The sequence below is a fragment of the Pristis pectinata genome, chromosome 5 (genome assembly GCF_009764475.1).
Source record: "Pristis pectinata isolate sPriPec2 chromosome 5, sPriPec2.1.pri, whole genome shotgun sequence".
NCBI classification, from domain to species: Eukaryota; Metazoa; Chordata; class Chondrichthyes; order Rhinopristiformes; family Pristidae; genus Pristis; species Pristis pectinata.
Genome location: NC_067409.1, coordinates 35579426 through 35595937, shown reverse-complemented (window position 1 = coordinate 35595937; position 16512 = coordinate 35579426). Strand labels below are relative to the sequence as shown.

The 16512-nt window shown below is 39.5% G+C and overlaps 1 protein-coding gene across 1 annotated transcript in view; it reads right to left on the bottom strand.

Moving 5' to 3' along the window:
• rsu1 (Ras suppressor protein 1) overlaps positions 1 to 16512 on the bottom strand; it is a 115688-nt gene that overhangs the window by 62404 nt on the left and 36772 nt on the right. Inside the window, exons 5-7 of the mRNA XM_052016319.1 lie at positions 10119 to 10237; positions 7079 to 7161; positions 6718 to 6832 (exon numbers count right to left, since the gene is read on the bottom strand). Of these exons, the coding sequence (XP_051872279.1) occupies positions 6718 to 6832; positions 7079 to 7161; positions 10119 to 10237 (317 nt within the window). The remainder of the gene's footprint in view (positions 1 to 6717; positions 6833 to 7078; positions 7162 to 10118; positions 10238 to 16512) is intronic.

Below are 16512 nucleotides of genomic sequence, written 5' to 3'. Positions count from 1 at the left end.
AATATGTAATAGCCAGATCTGTTATAGGGACCATGTGTTTGATAAACACAATTGCTTATTTAAAAAATATATCATACACGAGAGGGCATCACCATCATGTCTAGCACATTGCTAGTTTCCAATAGCCTTTGGGAGGTGTTGGTGAGCCACCTCTTCAAACTGCTGCAGCTGTGTAGTAAAAGTGTTTGTATAGGACAGCATGGTGGGAGTTCCAGGGCCTCGATCCTGCAAGTTTAAGGCAAAGCAATATGTTCCCAAGTCAGGATGATGTACGAGACTTGGGAGATGCTGGTAGTCTCATGTATTTTATCCCCTTGCCCTATATGTTGCATCACATGAAGCCTCCAAAGCAAAGGATCACAAGAGGCTGCAGAAGTTTATAGAGTCAGCCAACTCCATCATGGGCACAACCCTCTCCACTATCGAGGACACCTTCAATAGGCTGTGCCTCAAGAAGGCAGCATCCATCACTAAGGACCCTCACCACCCAGGACATGCCCTCTTCTCATTACTACCATCGGGGAGGTGGTAAAGGAGTCTGAAGACCCACGCTCAACAAATCAGGAACAGCATCTTCCACTCTGCCATCAGATTTCTGAACGATCCATGAACCTGTGAACACTATCTCATTATTCCTTTATATTTTGCACTATTTATTTTTGTAGTTTATAGATTTTTGTCTTTGTACTGTACTGCTGCCACAAAACAAATTTCACATCACACAAGACAATGATAATAAATTTTATTCTCCATAAATAGAGACTGCAGGGATGGGATGTGCTGGTGAGGTGGCTTTGGTGTGCTTCTGCTGTATATTCTGTAGATGGCATCTACTGCAGGAAATAGCACTGGCACCTAGGGAAGAGTGACGGGCACCAATTATGTAGTCCATCTTGCCCTGGATGATGGTGAGCATCGAGTGTTGCTAGAGCTGCACTCATTCAGGCAAGTGGAGAGTTTCACACTCCTAATGTACATGATGGCAAAAACACAATAGGCCAGAGGTCCCCAAATGTCTATACTCAGAGGGTCATTTTCAGGTCCAAGCAAACAGGATTGTTGAAACCACTGCCTCTACTTAGGTGCATGTTACTCGCAGTGCACAGAGCCCACCAATGCGCAATGGCATCAAACACTGCGAAATTCATGTGATACTACTTGCACAAAATTCAACCATGCAAATGGCTATTACAAGTTCTACTTGAGAGCAGTGTTCACAAGCTTGAGGAAATTAAAACTGCAGATGCTGGAAATCTGGAACATTAAAAACTGAAGATCCTGGAGATACTCAGCAGGTCAGACTACATCTCTGGGAAGAGAAAGAGAGAGTTAACATTTCAGGTTGAAGACCCTTTACAGAACTGGGCCAGTTTTGACAAAGGGTCTTTGACTTGAGACATTAACTGTTTTTCTTCCCACAGTTGCAGCCTGACCTGCTAGTATTTTCAGCATTGTTTTTATTTTGATGTTCACAAAATTCATCACTTAGCTGATTTTTCAATTGATTATCACTGTGATATCATCTCCACTGGATCTGTTCTGCTAATGGAACAGGGCATGTTGGATGTGCTGAAGTATGGGCATGATGGCAGACAAAGCTGGAACATTGAACTGGGGAGGAATTAGCCAGATTTAACATGTCCTTGGGCAGTTCCCCTGTCATGTAGATATCACTGCTGGAATTGACAGTTTAGGAAATGTTTCACAATGCAGAATCAGATTTACTATCACTAACTTATACTATGTGAAATTTGTTGTTTTGAGGCAGCAGTACAGTGCAAAGATAAGAAATACTACAAATTACAAAATAAATAGTGCACAAAAAAAAGGAATAATAAGGTGATTTTTGTGGACCGTTCAGAAATCTGATGGCAGAAGGGAAGAAGCTATTCCTAAATCACTGAGTGTGGGTCTTCAGGCTCCCGTACCTCCTCCCCACTAGTAGTAATGAGAAGAGGGCATGTCCCAGATGGTGAGGGGCCTCAGTGATGGATGCTGCTTCTTGAGACTCCATCTCTTGAAGACTTCCTTGTGCTCGTGATGGAGCTGGCTGAGTCTACAACCCTCTGCAGCCTCTTGTGATCTTATGCATTGAAGCCTCTATACCAGGCTGTGATGCAACCAGAGTGCTCTCCACCATACACCTATAGAAACTTGCAAGAGTCTTTGGTGACATACCAAATCTCCTCAAACTCCAAATGATGTAGAACTGCTGGCATGCCTTCATGATTGCACATTTCCAAGGCACACCTTTAGCACCATCAACAGGATGCTGTCACTAACTCCAGTACAGTTAGCAGTCTTCTGATATCATGCAACTCTTAGGAGGTGATTGAGATTGATCACCTACTGAAAACTCGAGCTGAAGGTGAGTGATAGTGGTCCAGCTCGGAGTTCGGCATGCAATTCCAGGCTGTACAGTTAGAGGGCAGCCACTTCCTGTCACAATTAAGCCTAAAGCTGGTATCATTTCCCCGTCGTATTTCACAGATGATCGCGTTGACCTACGACCACTGTTATTCCTTTACAGTAAAACAAGGAACAGAGCACGCAGCAGCAGTGTGGGAACAGTGCATGATTTGAAGGGTCTCAGCTGGGTCGTTGATTTACATTTGCTGTCCTCTTAAAGCCTTTCCCATCACCATCATTTATGACTGGATGTGGTAGGGGGAAGCACTTTGACCTAATCCGTTGCTTATATGATGTCAATTAGCTCTGACTTGAGCATGGCATTTCTGCTGTTTAGCATACAGTTAGTCCAACAATGTGGCCTCACCAGTGTGCACATTTTTCATTTAGCTAGGTGTTGCTTCTGGCATGCACCTATGCTCCTCATTGAGCCAGGGGTATATTTGATGCAGTAATTGGTTGCTGTGTTATGCCCCCAATGTCAAATCAGGGGTCAACCTAAAAAGAAACACAAAATTGGGACATCCTTGCTTTAAGAAATCATGATCCTGGTTTTCTCCTTCACAGACACAGCGGAACACAACTGGCAGCTCACAGACAGCAGCTGCTGCCTGAGCTCGCAATTGCTGCCTCATTCACATATTGCCCACTGGGAAGTGGGTCAGTGCTGTTAAAGTGAACTCCACATGGCAGACATGCAACCATGGGGTGGGGAGGAGAGTGGCAAGATCAAGCCCTATATCACGATCAGGTCGCCGTCACAAGAACTGGGGCCACAGATCACAGCATCTGTGCAGTTTGCCTGCAAGGTGGCCGCAAGTGTAAATCAATGTTGGGGTATAAGTGAAGTTAAAAACAATGTCCAAGTTGGGACCCTTTAAAATTGCATATGGAACTTTGTGCTGACCATAGTCAACGTTGAGCATTTGAATATTCCCCAGCCATGCCCTCTCAAACATCCATCACTGTCCAACTAACCTTTGAGAGGCTATACTGCTAATAAAGCATGATACAGGGATGGCAATAGAAGAGATGGACCATTGAATGAAAGTTAGTATTCTGCAGTAGTTAGTAGATTAAGCTGTTGAATAGTCAGTGTGATAGATCCCCTAAATTTGACTCAAGTCCTGGGAGACCCAAGAACTCTGAATAAAGCTTTTTCACTCCCCAATTCATTTTCCAGTATCTGGGTAGCCCTGGCATAGCCAGCATTCATTACCCATCCTTAACTGAAGGTGGTGGTGGTGGTGAACTGCCTTCATGAACTACTGCAGTCCTTTTGATAAAGATACTCGCAGAGTTCTAGAGTTTAGACCCATTGATGATGAATGACTGGTGATACATTTCCAAATCAGAGTCAGAGGGGGATAATTAGGGAAATAGGCCCTTTGCCCCCGAGTCCATACTGACCATCAACCACCCATTTACACTATCCCACTTTGATCCCTTTTCTTTATTTCTCCATTCTTGTCAGCTTCCCCTCAGATCGTACCACTTGGCTACACACTATGAGCAATTTTTTTTCTTCTGAAACAGGGGCCAATTAACCGACCAACTCTCATGTCTTTGAGATGTGGAGAAAACCCACATGGCCATAGCACAATAAAGCACAGATACTGACCTCTTTGGCCCAACTAGTCCTTGCAGCCCATCCAGTTAGTCCCAATTTCCTGCATTTGGCCCATATCCCTCCAGGCCCTGCCTCTCCATGTACCTATCCAAGTGCTTCTTAAATGATACCATTGTACCTGCCTCAACCACTCTCTCTGGCAGGTCACAGGGAGAACATGCAAACTCCACAAAGGCAGCACCCAAAATCAGAATTGAACCCAGGTCTCTGCTATGAGAGGCAGTGGCTCTAGTGGCTGTGCTGCCATTGTACTGCTGTGCAGTTTGGAGAGGAACCTGTAGGTGGTGCTACCATGCATTTGCTATCCTTGTCCTTGATGGATGAAGTAGAGGGTTTGGGAGATTGTGTTGGTGTAGCCAGGGTTCTATTGCATTTTGCAGATTGTACACACTGCCACCACTGTATGCCAATGACAGAGGGAGTGAATGTTTACGACGGCAGAGAGGGTACCAACCAAGCAGGCTGGTTTGTCCTGGATAGCATGGAGCTCCTTTCGAGTTGTTGGAGCTCCACGCTTCCAGGCAGATGGAAAGTATTCCATCACACTCCACTTTTGTGTCTTGTAGATGAAGAGGCATTGGACTCAGGAGGTGAGTCAATCGCCACTGAATATCGAACTTTTGACTTGCTTTGTAAGCAAGGTATTTAACTGGCTGGTCTAATTGAACTGCTGGTCGGCGGTGTTGATGGTGGGTTCTCAGAAATGGTAATGCCATTGAATGTCAAGTGGAGGTGGTTATACAATCTCTTAGAGATGGGTATTATCTGACACTTTGGCACATGTCACCTGTCATTGATCACCCCATGCCTGAAAGTTGGCTAGGTTTTGTTGTGTGCATACATGGACTTCATTTGCTGAAGAGTTACAAATGGAATTGAACATTGTGTAATCATCCCCACTTGACCTCATCATAGAGGAACATCATTGTTAAAGCAGCTGAAGATAGCTGGGCCTTGGACACTGACCTGAGGAACTCTTGCAGTGATGTCCTGAAGGTAGGACGAGTGATCTCCAACAACCCAAACTACTTTCTTTTGTGAGAGGTATTACTCCAATCAATGGAAGGTTTTCCCATTGATGCCCACCAACCTCATTTTTACCAGGGCTCCTTAATACAACATTTGTAATATGGTAAAAGTGTTGAAGAAGGTAGCTCGACACATTGTATGTGACCTTTCAAACACATTTTGGAAAGAACCTTATAACCAGGCTTGACATGGACCCAAACTGCAACCTATGCCCAAATTAGTGATTGATACAAAACTTGTTAATGTAGTAACTAGTGAACAGGATAGCAGCTTTAAGAACACAGATAGATATGTACATCTAAATTTTGTGATACATTGCCTCCACAGGGAAATAATGCAGAGTTCAAGCATTACAAGTCAGCTGACAGCAGCTACAAAGCTGTCAATGAGCTAATGAGTGGATGCATCAGGATAATTCCAATAAGGAGTTCTGCAAAGGAAGCCTAAAGGATGGGTCCTGCAGCAATTAAAATTTCAGGTTGACAGCAGGCCTTCATCCATCAGCCATCCAACTATACTGCCTGACTGAAAGATGGACGAGCTGACAACACATGTTGGTAGGGTTGCAGGGGACAAAAGTGGGGGAATAGAATTGATGGGTTTGCACATAGCTAGAATTGACTTGATATACTGAATGGCCTCCTATGCAAGGAGAAAATATGAAACACATATGATAAGCAGACTATGTTCAGCCTAGCTAACACACTTTACCTTCCAGCCCACATACAATGCCGTGTCCAATTTTTTTCTTGCCCTTTTTTACTTAATGTGTTTCCCCTGGGGAACACCTGGTAGAAACTGGTTAAAACAAAGTGTATGGATTACTGGAAACATACAGTCTTTTAAATACTTCTATTTTATTAATCTCATTTCCATGAACAGAGGGTGGGACAGAGGTAGGTGATCTCAGTTAATAGGAGTGGATGGGTAGAGGTTGGATTTAAAATATTTCTACTTCCTTAATGATCCAAACCCATGTTCTTCTTTGACATACGACAATTGGGGAAAAAAAAATACATTTTCTAAATGACTGCATAGGTTTCAGATGTAAAAAAAAATACAAAATTCATGAGAGACTAGCGAGAGATCCATTCCTTCAGTCATTCCACAGGCTTACAAAAGAACCCTTTCATTTTAATTTTCACAGTACTGCTGTGCATGAAAATTATTTGAGCTGACAAGGGAGTGCTGATGTAGAGCTCTCCATTCCCTGATCAACACTGAGCCAAGTATGAAATTAAAATCTAATTTATTAATATTTGCTTTCTCTATAAAAGTTACAGTTTACAGAATTAGCAAAAGAGAAATCAGTAAAATAAATGCAAATTTTAAAGTAGAAATTAATTTACAGAAATAATATGATAATGTTACTGTGGCTGTTAATTTAAACGTCTGGGTTTTCAATCCTAACAACTTAATTTAGGACTTTACTTCAGTTTAGATACTTTTTCCTTTTTAAATAAAAGAAATGGCAAGTTATCATTAAATATTAAAAAAGATTAGATACTCTTCATTAGATTATTCTGATGTTTAACTGCATCACTTAAACTGAGCTTTAAAATCTTAGGTATTTATTTTAAAAATTTTCTATTAACAGTAAGCAAAACGTAGTATTATGGAATAAGGCAGGCAATCTAGCCTCTTCTTACCCATTTCAGGGGGAAGCACAGTTAGTCGATTTCCTTGAATATGGAGCTCCTTCAACTGAGACAAGTCCCCAATCTCTTTTGGCAGTGATACGAGGTCATTGTCCCTGAGGCTGATCTGAAAATGGACAACCATTAGACCAATTCAGATTTCAAATGAAACAGCTCACAAGCAATTCTTAGTTTGCTTCCTCTTACTATCTCAATTTATAACAAGTCTCTACTGATAAGCAAAGGGTAGTACCAGGTGCAGCAGTTTATTCCAACAAAATAAATTCCACATATGCTCGAACTGGCTTCATTCAGAACTTACAAGAACTGCAAAAGCAAATTGATTTTTCAAAAATTTAGATAAATTACTTACTATCTGCAGCTTCGAGAGCTTCGCAATTTCTGGCGGCAGGATTTCAAAATCGTTGTCACTTAGATAGAGTGCACGCAAGGTGGCTACAAATTAAACAGCAATATATAAACTGCATGGCATGTAACCAGACCATTGAGGCTCAATCAATAAAAGTAGTCAAGCTTGATTAATAGCCTTGGCTTTACAAAAGTCTCTGACATGCCCAGGGCACCCAATAATAACAAGCAGGTCAAACTGGTTTATTGTGTTGATGCTCGGGCTAGGAAAGTGACCACATCCTGGAGGTAATAACACAATTAACAACTTCAGTAATAATATGTGCTTGTTGCCCCTAAAAAGACAGGCAAAGACACAATTATCAGCTCAATTACCCCGACAAATCATTATGGCCTTTGCCACTGCAACTTGATATGAAATTTGCAGTTTTGGACTTGTAAATGTTCGCAGGGGTGGGGGGAGGGGGGTGGTGTGGAGGAGAAAGCACAAAATGATTTTCTTTAAAGTCATTAGAGACCTTTATACAGTAACCACTAAACACTGAGCTCTTCAGTTTGAACGTCAATTTTGCTGTCTTCTAGACTTCTATCTGCATAGGAGTTATACAGCACGGAAACAGGCCCTTCAGCCTAACTAGTCCATACTGACCAAGATGCCCCATCCAAGTTAGTCCCATTTGCCAGTGTTTGGCCCATACTGTATCAGGTTTCTATAAATTAAATCTCAATTTGCTAACATTCCAATGCACAAGTTTCAGGTCATAAAACAGAAAAAGATTAAAAAAATAAAACAGGTAAAAGGTTAATGATAATTAACAGATGCAGTAGAAAATTAGGCAAGGATATTAGATTGAATGACATCTAAAACAGCCATGAAAGGATACCAGTGTCAGGGAGGGGATTGAGATGTTGAATTCCATGACAAAACGTAGAGAGGGAAGATTTTCTGTTTGGAGATCATAATGTGCCAAGAGCCAAATTTTTAAAAAAAAACACCGAGGATTAGTAGCAAATCCTTGTGCAAAACCGGCAAAGGAATAAATTGAATGTATAACTGGTGTGGGAAAGAAGGTCCCATTTAGGGAAACATTGAAATCAGAATGGGGCATCAAGGAATTGTACCATTGGAATGATCTCAACCTGAATCAGGGTGCTAAAGAATACAAAGAGTGGTTACAAGGCTGAGAAATTGATTTACATTTTAATTTTATTAAAAATTTGTCATCCTAAGAGGTGTTATTAAAAAAAGTCACAATCCTCAATTGTGACGTTCCCAGCATGGCACTTCACGTTTACCTGTGTAACACCATTCTGTGTCAGTTTCAGCACATTCTGTTCTCTTCATTAATGCAAGATCTCCCAGCTGTTGGCACTTAGCCTGAGAGCTACCATCTCATCAGCCAACCATTAAAGAGAACTTTTTTTTTCTGGTTCTAAAATTCATCAACCTGAAGCTTCAACTCTTTCTTTCCACAGATGCTGGTTGACCTGTTGAGCATTTCTAGCATTTTGTTTTATTTTGGATGTTCAGCATCAGCAGTTTTTGTTTTTGATTTTCATTTTCCAGTACTTCTGAGATCTTCATTTTATATATCAAAATACCAGTTTTTAGAAAAATGAAACTATTTGCATTATAATCATTAAAATTGTTATATATTAGGATACAGAAATTAAGTTCTTTCAATGAATAAATACATCTCATGATGATGCTCATAGATGAGAGACTTGCTATGTTGATGGATCGTGTTATTTTGCTTCCAATATCTAACATTAGTAAATTTGTCCTAGTTCATGAAAAATACTGCTAAAACTATCTGTAATGAGATGCAGTAGAAACAAATTTTCTTTACCAAATAAGGAATTCAAAACTAAAATGACGAGACATTTAATAATAGCTTTGTTAAGACCATTCACAGTAACACAATACAGGTGTACAAAGCAAGATTAAAAATGGTTGGTTCAACTCCTATGTAATCAATGTGCATTTAATGTGCAAAGAATCAAGTTACAAAGGCAACCTATATAGATTTAAATGTTGATTATATTTATTATTTTGAAAGCAGCAATGATCCACCATAGCAATTGGCTCCACATCCAGTCAGATGGATTAACAAATCCATTTGTAAATTCAATTGAATTATATTCATATCACCTAAAACACTTGGTTTAATTGCAGCTGGGTCAAAATGACAAAGCAGCAGTCTGTTCACACAATGTGCAAAGTCTTAAGTTCATGTGAAATGAGAAAAGGAATAAAGGTTTACATATTTTTAAATTGAACATGCCACTATACTTGTGTGTAAAGAGAGATAGTGAAAAGATAAAGCTTTGTTATGTCTGAGTGATATTAACAGAGAAAAACTCAATTCTCCAAGTCAATGCTAATTTCCAATAATAAAATAAAAGGAAATCAAGAGTGTTTCCAAGATTATGACACATTTCAAGATCTTTGGTCTCGCACTAAACAATGAGACCTAAATAATTATATATATATATATATATATATATATATATATATATATAAATAGCATGATTTTTATCAAACAGCATTGTGGTTAGTAAAGCACAATCCAAAAACCTGAACACAAGTAAAATAGGCTACTTAGGCCATGAAGACAAATTTCAATTTAATACATCTAATGTGCTCCCCTTTCAAATGTCTTCTTTGTAGACAAAGGAAACAGAAATGAAGGACACACACAGCAGGTCATGCAACATCTGTGGAAAGAGAAGCGGTTAAATGGTTCAGGTCAAAGATGTTCCTCAGACTAAGGGTCTTCAACCTGAAATATTAACTGTTTCTCTTTCCAAAGATACTTCTGACTGCTGAGTGATCCTAGCATTTTCTGTTTTTATCTTAAACTTCCAGAATGTCTTTTGTAAATTTTCATTGCTATATAGACAACCTCTTTAAAAAGGAATGGTTATGAAACACAGCAGAAATTGTATAGCAGCAAACTCACTTTTGAATTTCACATCTATCAATAATCCATACAAGTTAAGCAAAATTAGTAATTTTTTAAAAATATACAAGTGTTTCTTACTGAGGTAGAAGAAGTTGCCAGGGAGGGAATTTTCATTCAAATTGTTGTACGTCAAATCAAGCACCTCCAGTGCTGGCAGAGATCCAAATCCTCTTGGCAGAGAATTTAATCTGTTCATGCTGTTGGGAAAGGGTGGGAAGATCAAGTTTACCGTTACAAAGTCTCATACTAAAACAGAGGGATACAAACACTTTCAGCAACGTTCAAGCTTAGTGTTGCCTGACCTGGTGAGTTTTTGTTTTGCAGATTTTCCACTTGAAATCCATTGTATTCAATTGAATTGTTAAAAATTGTTGATAGGTTCTCTTCTGATGGATTGGTTGGCCTGGAGTCCATCATCTAGTTGCACTGAGAAAGTGTGGTGAATCCTCCACTTTGCAGTGATATAAAGTTATGGTTTGATGGATTATTTTAGAGGGCAATAAAAGTGATGCTCCAACCTCAATCAATGTCTGACTGGAGACAAACAGATAATGCCATCATCTTACAGCATTTTGCTCTTACTTTAAATTGAAAATGTGAAATTTGAATTCACACTTTGAATTAGTCCAGGCTGGTGGATCTCTACTCTATCATTACCATAACACGAGCTGACCTTTCCCACTGCAATTATTTAATTCATATGAAAAAAAGTCACTAATGTAACCGAAAAGAATGGCCTTTACCATTATCTTGTCCTAGTTATTTTTAGGAAGTCTATTTTCTCCATACGCGGGTGCGAATGCAAAGGTCATTTTTATCTTCTTGAGCTCATTCCACCTTTCACATCAAATAGTGCCCGACAGGCAGGTATATGGAATTGGATCACCAATGTACAAATCCTTTAATATCCTTGTTTAACAAAAAAAATCCAAAATAAAATTAACCTGACCTAGCATTAATTGCCATTAACAGATGAGAATTCCGCTCTTGCAGATGGAAGCATTTAAGCATTTCCCAATATCACTTTTGAAAGGCCTGGTTCTTACTTTTAGTTGAAGCACTCCAATCCTAGACTCCCCAACTAGCAAAAGCTATTCCTTCCTTTACCATCAGTTCCCCCTTAAACAGGGCAGGTCTTCTGGACCTATGCTAGCAGCCAAGTCCAAACTATAATGCAGAACTTCTGACCTGCTGGACAATGGTTATAGAAACCCTGTGCTGTGACACAGGTCTCCACACAGCTTGGTGTTCCATAGTTAACTGCCCTACATGATTCAAAGCCACCCAGCAAAAGAAAACATCAATCCTGTCTGCACCGACCTATGTCAACACACCGAGAACAAGAAAGCAGTAAGCACCATGTGATCTAAGGCACTGAACCAGAACAAATCCTAAAAGCAGATTTGTTACCAATTTTGCTTTTCTGTTTGAAGGCAGACTATTGTGTTAAATTCTAGCTCTCAGTGATGCTTCATACTGCACTTCCCATGTACAAAACAGACTTTTTTTTGTCCCATTTTCAATGTATTCACAGATTGTTCTGCCTGGATCATTTACTAACACCCAATGTATTTGAGCAACATAATGTTCTATTCCTTGCATATAGTTAAACTTAATTACATTAGTTTTAATAATCCTAGAAGTCAGAGGACAAAAAGGCAACGTGTTACTGCAAGTCCTGTACCGTGACAGTATTTGGTAATGTTGCTGGTTAATGAACTCAGCATTGACAGGCAGAGCACTTGGGGGGCGAGGCTTCATCAATAGTCAAGGCCATTCAAAAAGCAGAACTATCAGTATAGCTCTCTTTATGGCAAGTCTATGCTGCATTCCTCTTACAAGAAATACAATACTTGTGGCCCCACAGATCCTTGAGACACCACTAGTGACATTTTGCCAACTGGATTCTTGTCCATTACTCAGAAGGTTGGTGAAAGCAGGGCAGTAGATGATGTTGTCTATAAGGACTTTAGTAAGACATTTGACAAGATCCCGTATGGGAGGCTGCTTCAGAAGGTTAAGGCACTGGGATCCAAGGCAAGCTGGCTGACTGGATCCAAAACTGGTTTTGTGATAGGAGGTAGAGGTAGTGGTACAAGGGCATGAGAGGGGTATATAAAATTTTGAGAGGCATAGATAGAGTAGATAGTCAGAATCTTTTCCCAATGGTAGGGATATCAAACATTAGAGGGCATAGGTTTAAGGTGAAAGGAGTTTTAAAGAGGATTTGAGTTTTTTTTAAAAAACAAAAAATACAGAGAATGGTTGATATCTGGAACTCACTGCCAGAAGAGGTGCAGAATCAGAAATAATCACCATGTTCAAGAGACATTTAGAGAGGCACTTGAATGGACAAGGCATAAAAGGGAATGGACAAGGCATAAAAGGATATGGACCTAAAGCAGACAAATGGGATTAGCGTTGATGGGTGAAAAGGTTGACCTGGACATGATGGGCTGAAGATTCCATTTCTGTGCCATACAACTCTATGACGACGGAATGACAACTCTTGCCTGTAGCCACTGAGTCAACTTCCTAACTAGGTCAATGATTTGCTGTCAACTCCATGAACTAAAAGTCACTTTATTAAAAGCTTTCTAAAATTACAATTAAACAACCCACAGCCCTGCCCACAACTTTGCCTGTTAATAAGAACAAAAAAAAAGTCAAATTCAGGGATAAAGTTTTCAGTTTGTTCAAAAATCAGGAAATTATGCCCATAAATTGCTGGTTTAATCTTACACTGAAATTAATATGTATAATTGGAAATGTCCCTGGATCAGCATAACCAGCAGTGAAATAGAATGTAAATGTTGGGTTATGTCCTTGCATTTAAAAGTACTTCAGATGAGTTTAAACAACTCAGTTGATAACAGATTGCTTATATTTGGTAACAAACTCACAGGTATCTTCATTTGAGAATAACCCAATTTTAAAATCAAAAATGAATAACAAAAGAAAAATCAAAATTACCACCATTAGTTATTTAAAAAAATAAACACATTCATCAATGATACAGAAGAAAAAAATATCCACCCCTATCTCATTCCAGTGCTTTCAAGAACATTCCTAAAACGGTTTTATAAACAAGGAATGCACAACCACAAAACCACAGAGTGCTAAAATTTTATCTTGGGGTTACAACTAGTTAAGTTAGTGAGCCCAAGTGGACCAAAAAAAATGATCATGAACCAGTGTAAAGTAACAGACAAGCAATTTTTGGCATTAACTTCTACTTCGACTGGGCAGATTCTGCCTAGAGTGCATTGGTATTACTAATGGAAATAACCTAAAATGTTGAGTTCACTGTTCCCAAACACATGTTCTATTGTTCAGTTCTTAAAATGACACCATTATTTAAAAAGTACGAAACAAAAATATGAAACAGAATGTAATATAATTCCTTCAAAAGCATCAGGAACATCAATTACTTTCAAATTCCCAAGAATACAGAAGCATGTGCTTCTCTGGTGCCTGCTCTGCCATTCTACAAGTTTATGGCTGATATTTCATCTCAGCACCACTTTGCTACACCAACCCCATAATCCTAAATTCCCTTAATTTTTCAAAATCTATTGATCTTATTCTGAGCAATTAAGTCTGCTTGGTTCTCTTGGGTAGAAAATTCCAAATATTCTCTGCCGTCCAAGTGAAGACTTTTTTTGTCTCTGACCCGAATGGCCAACCCTTTATTTTTTGAAGCTGACCCCTGGTTTTAGATACCATGGTCAGGTGAAACATCAAGTCAAACCACATCATCAGAATTTTGTACATTTTAGTGAGATCACCTCTAATTCTTTCTAAACTTGACGGAGTGTGGTCACAGGGTAATCTCTCCTCATGTAACAAAAGCACAATCCAAGGAATCAAATCAGGTGAACCTTCACTGCACTCCATCAACCAGAACTATATCCTTCCGTGGGAAAGATTAAACCAGTGGACAATATTTCAGATATAGTTTCATCAAGGCAATTTTATATTTAGAGCAAGATGTATAAAATAATTTCTCTTGTAACTATATGCTCTCTTTTATTATCTTCTGTGCCCTGATACCATTTCCTCAATAATGGATTCCAGCATTTTTCCTACTACTGGCATCAGGGTGACTGGAATCTAGTTCCTTCTTTCTGAAATTGTTGGTTAAATTTACCATCTTCCAATCTATGTGAATTGTTCCAGAGTGTATGGAACTTTGGAAATTTCCACAGCCACCTTCTTCAAAACACTAGGATGCAACTCATCTGGTCCTGGGAATTTGTTGTCTCTCAATCCAATACTTTTTTTTTACTATGAATTCTAATTTCTTTGTGTGTACATACATGCTAGATCTGAGTGTATTCACAAAAGAGTAAGTTTTTTTTGTTGATTTTGAGTTTAGGAAGGTGTTGCTGCAGTAAAAGATCAGCCATAATCTTATTACATAGCAGGACTGGGACTGGGGGCTCAGTGGCCTAGCCCTGCTTTTATTTCTTTATCATCTTCTCCTCAAGGTTTGGTGAGTCTTCCAGGAAGACAAATATGTTGATTTTCCCTGCCATTTCCTCACTCAAAAAAAAAATTTCCTGTTTGCGCTGACAAGAGACCCACTAATACTTTCCTTTTTAGATCCTACAGTCTGATTTTGTGTTTCACCTTGGTCCTCTTTTGCTGGATCTAGTGATCATAATTCCATCAGTTTAAAGATAATTATGGGAGAAGGATAGGACTGGTTCTCAGGTTGAGATTCTAAATTCTAAATTGGAGAAAGGATCTGGCAGGCATGGATTGGGATAGGCTGTTTTCCAGTAAAGAGATGCTTGGTAAGTGGGAGGCTTTCAAAAGTGAAATATCAAGAGTACAGAAACTGTATGTTCCTGTTAGAATAAAAGGCAAGGCTAACAGGTTTAGGGAACCTTGGTTATAGAGGGATATTGAGGCCCTGGTAAAGAAAAAGGTGGTGCATATCAGGTATAAGCAGTTAGGTTCAAATGAGGTGCTTGAGTATAAGAAATACAAAAGAACACTTAAGAGAAATCAGGAGGGCAAAAGAGGACATGAGGTTGCTCTGGCAGACAGGGTGAAAGAGATTCCCAAGGGTTTCTAGAGCTATATTAAGAGCAAAAGGGTAGCAAGGGATAAAATTGGTCCTCTTGATGATCAGCATGGTCATCCATGCATGGAGCCAAGAGAGATGAGGATCCCAAATGAATTTTTTTACATCTGTATTTACAATGGAGACAGACAGAGACCATAGAACTGAGGCAAAAGGGTAGTGAGGTCATGGACCGTATCTAGATTACAGAAGATCAGATGCTGACTGCCTTAAGGCAAATTAAGGTGGATAAATCCCCAGGGCCTGATGAGGTGTCCCCTTGGACCTTGTGGGAGGCTAGTGCAGAAATCTCAGGGGCCCTGGCAGAGATATTTAAAAATGTCCTTAGCCATGGGTGAGGTGACGGAGGATAGCTAATGTTGTTCCGTTGTTCAAGAAATGCTTCAAGAATAAGCCAGGAACTTATAGGCCAGTAAGCCTAATGTCAGTCGTGGGTAAATTATTGGAAGGTGTTCTAAGGGATAGGACACACACACTTGGATAGACAGGGCCTGATTAGGGATAGTCAATATAGCTTTGTGCGTGGTAGGTCATGTCTAACCAATCCTATAGAGTTTGGAAGAGGTTACCAAGAAGGTTGATGAGGGAAAGACAGTGGATATTGTCTACACGGACTTGAGCAATGTCTTTGACAAAGTCCCTCATGAAAGGCTGGTCCAGAAGGTTAAGTTGCTTGGCATTCAGCATGAAGTAGTCAATTGGATTCAACGCTGACTTAGTGAGAGAAGCCAGAGAGTAGTACTAGATGGTCATCTCTGACTGGAAGCCTGTGACTAGTGGTGTGCCGCAGGGATCGGTGTTGGATCTGTTGTTATCATCTATATTAATGACTTAGATGATAATGTGGTAAACTGGATCAGCAAATTTGCAGGTGACACCAAGATTGGGGGTGTAGTGGACAGTGAGGAAGGCTATCATAGTTTGCAGCGTGATCTTGACCAGCTAGGAAAATGGGCTGAAAAATGACTATTCTGGAAATAGTCTTTTCCTTTGATCTGACACTTATCTTTAACTTCTCTTGATTGGCTGGACCACTTTTCCTCTTAGTATTTTTTTTTGCCTTTAAGGCTTATACATTAAAAGTAACTTGTGTGTTAATTCTTTAAATGTTCGTCATTGCTTATTTATTCTCATACCTTAAAGTGTAGCTTCCCAATCTACCATATCCAATTTGTCCCTCAGGTCTTTGAAATTTCTTTTGTTCAGATTTAATACCCTGGTTTCAGATTGAGAGTGATTGAAACTGAACTAAACCACTTTCAATCTTAAGTCTATCACGATCACTCTTTCACAAAGGCTCCTTAACTACAAGATCTTCAACTAATCCTCATTTCAGATTTAAAATAGCCCGATTTTAAAAAAAAGGTTCAGGATTCCATT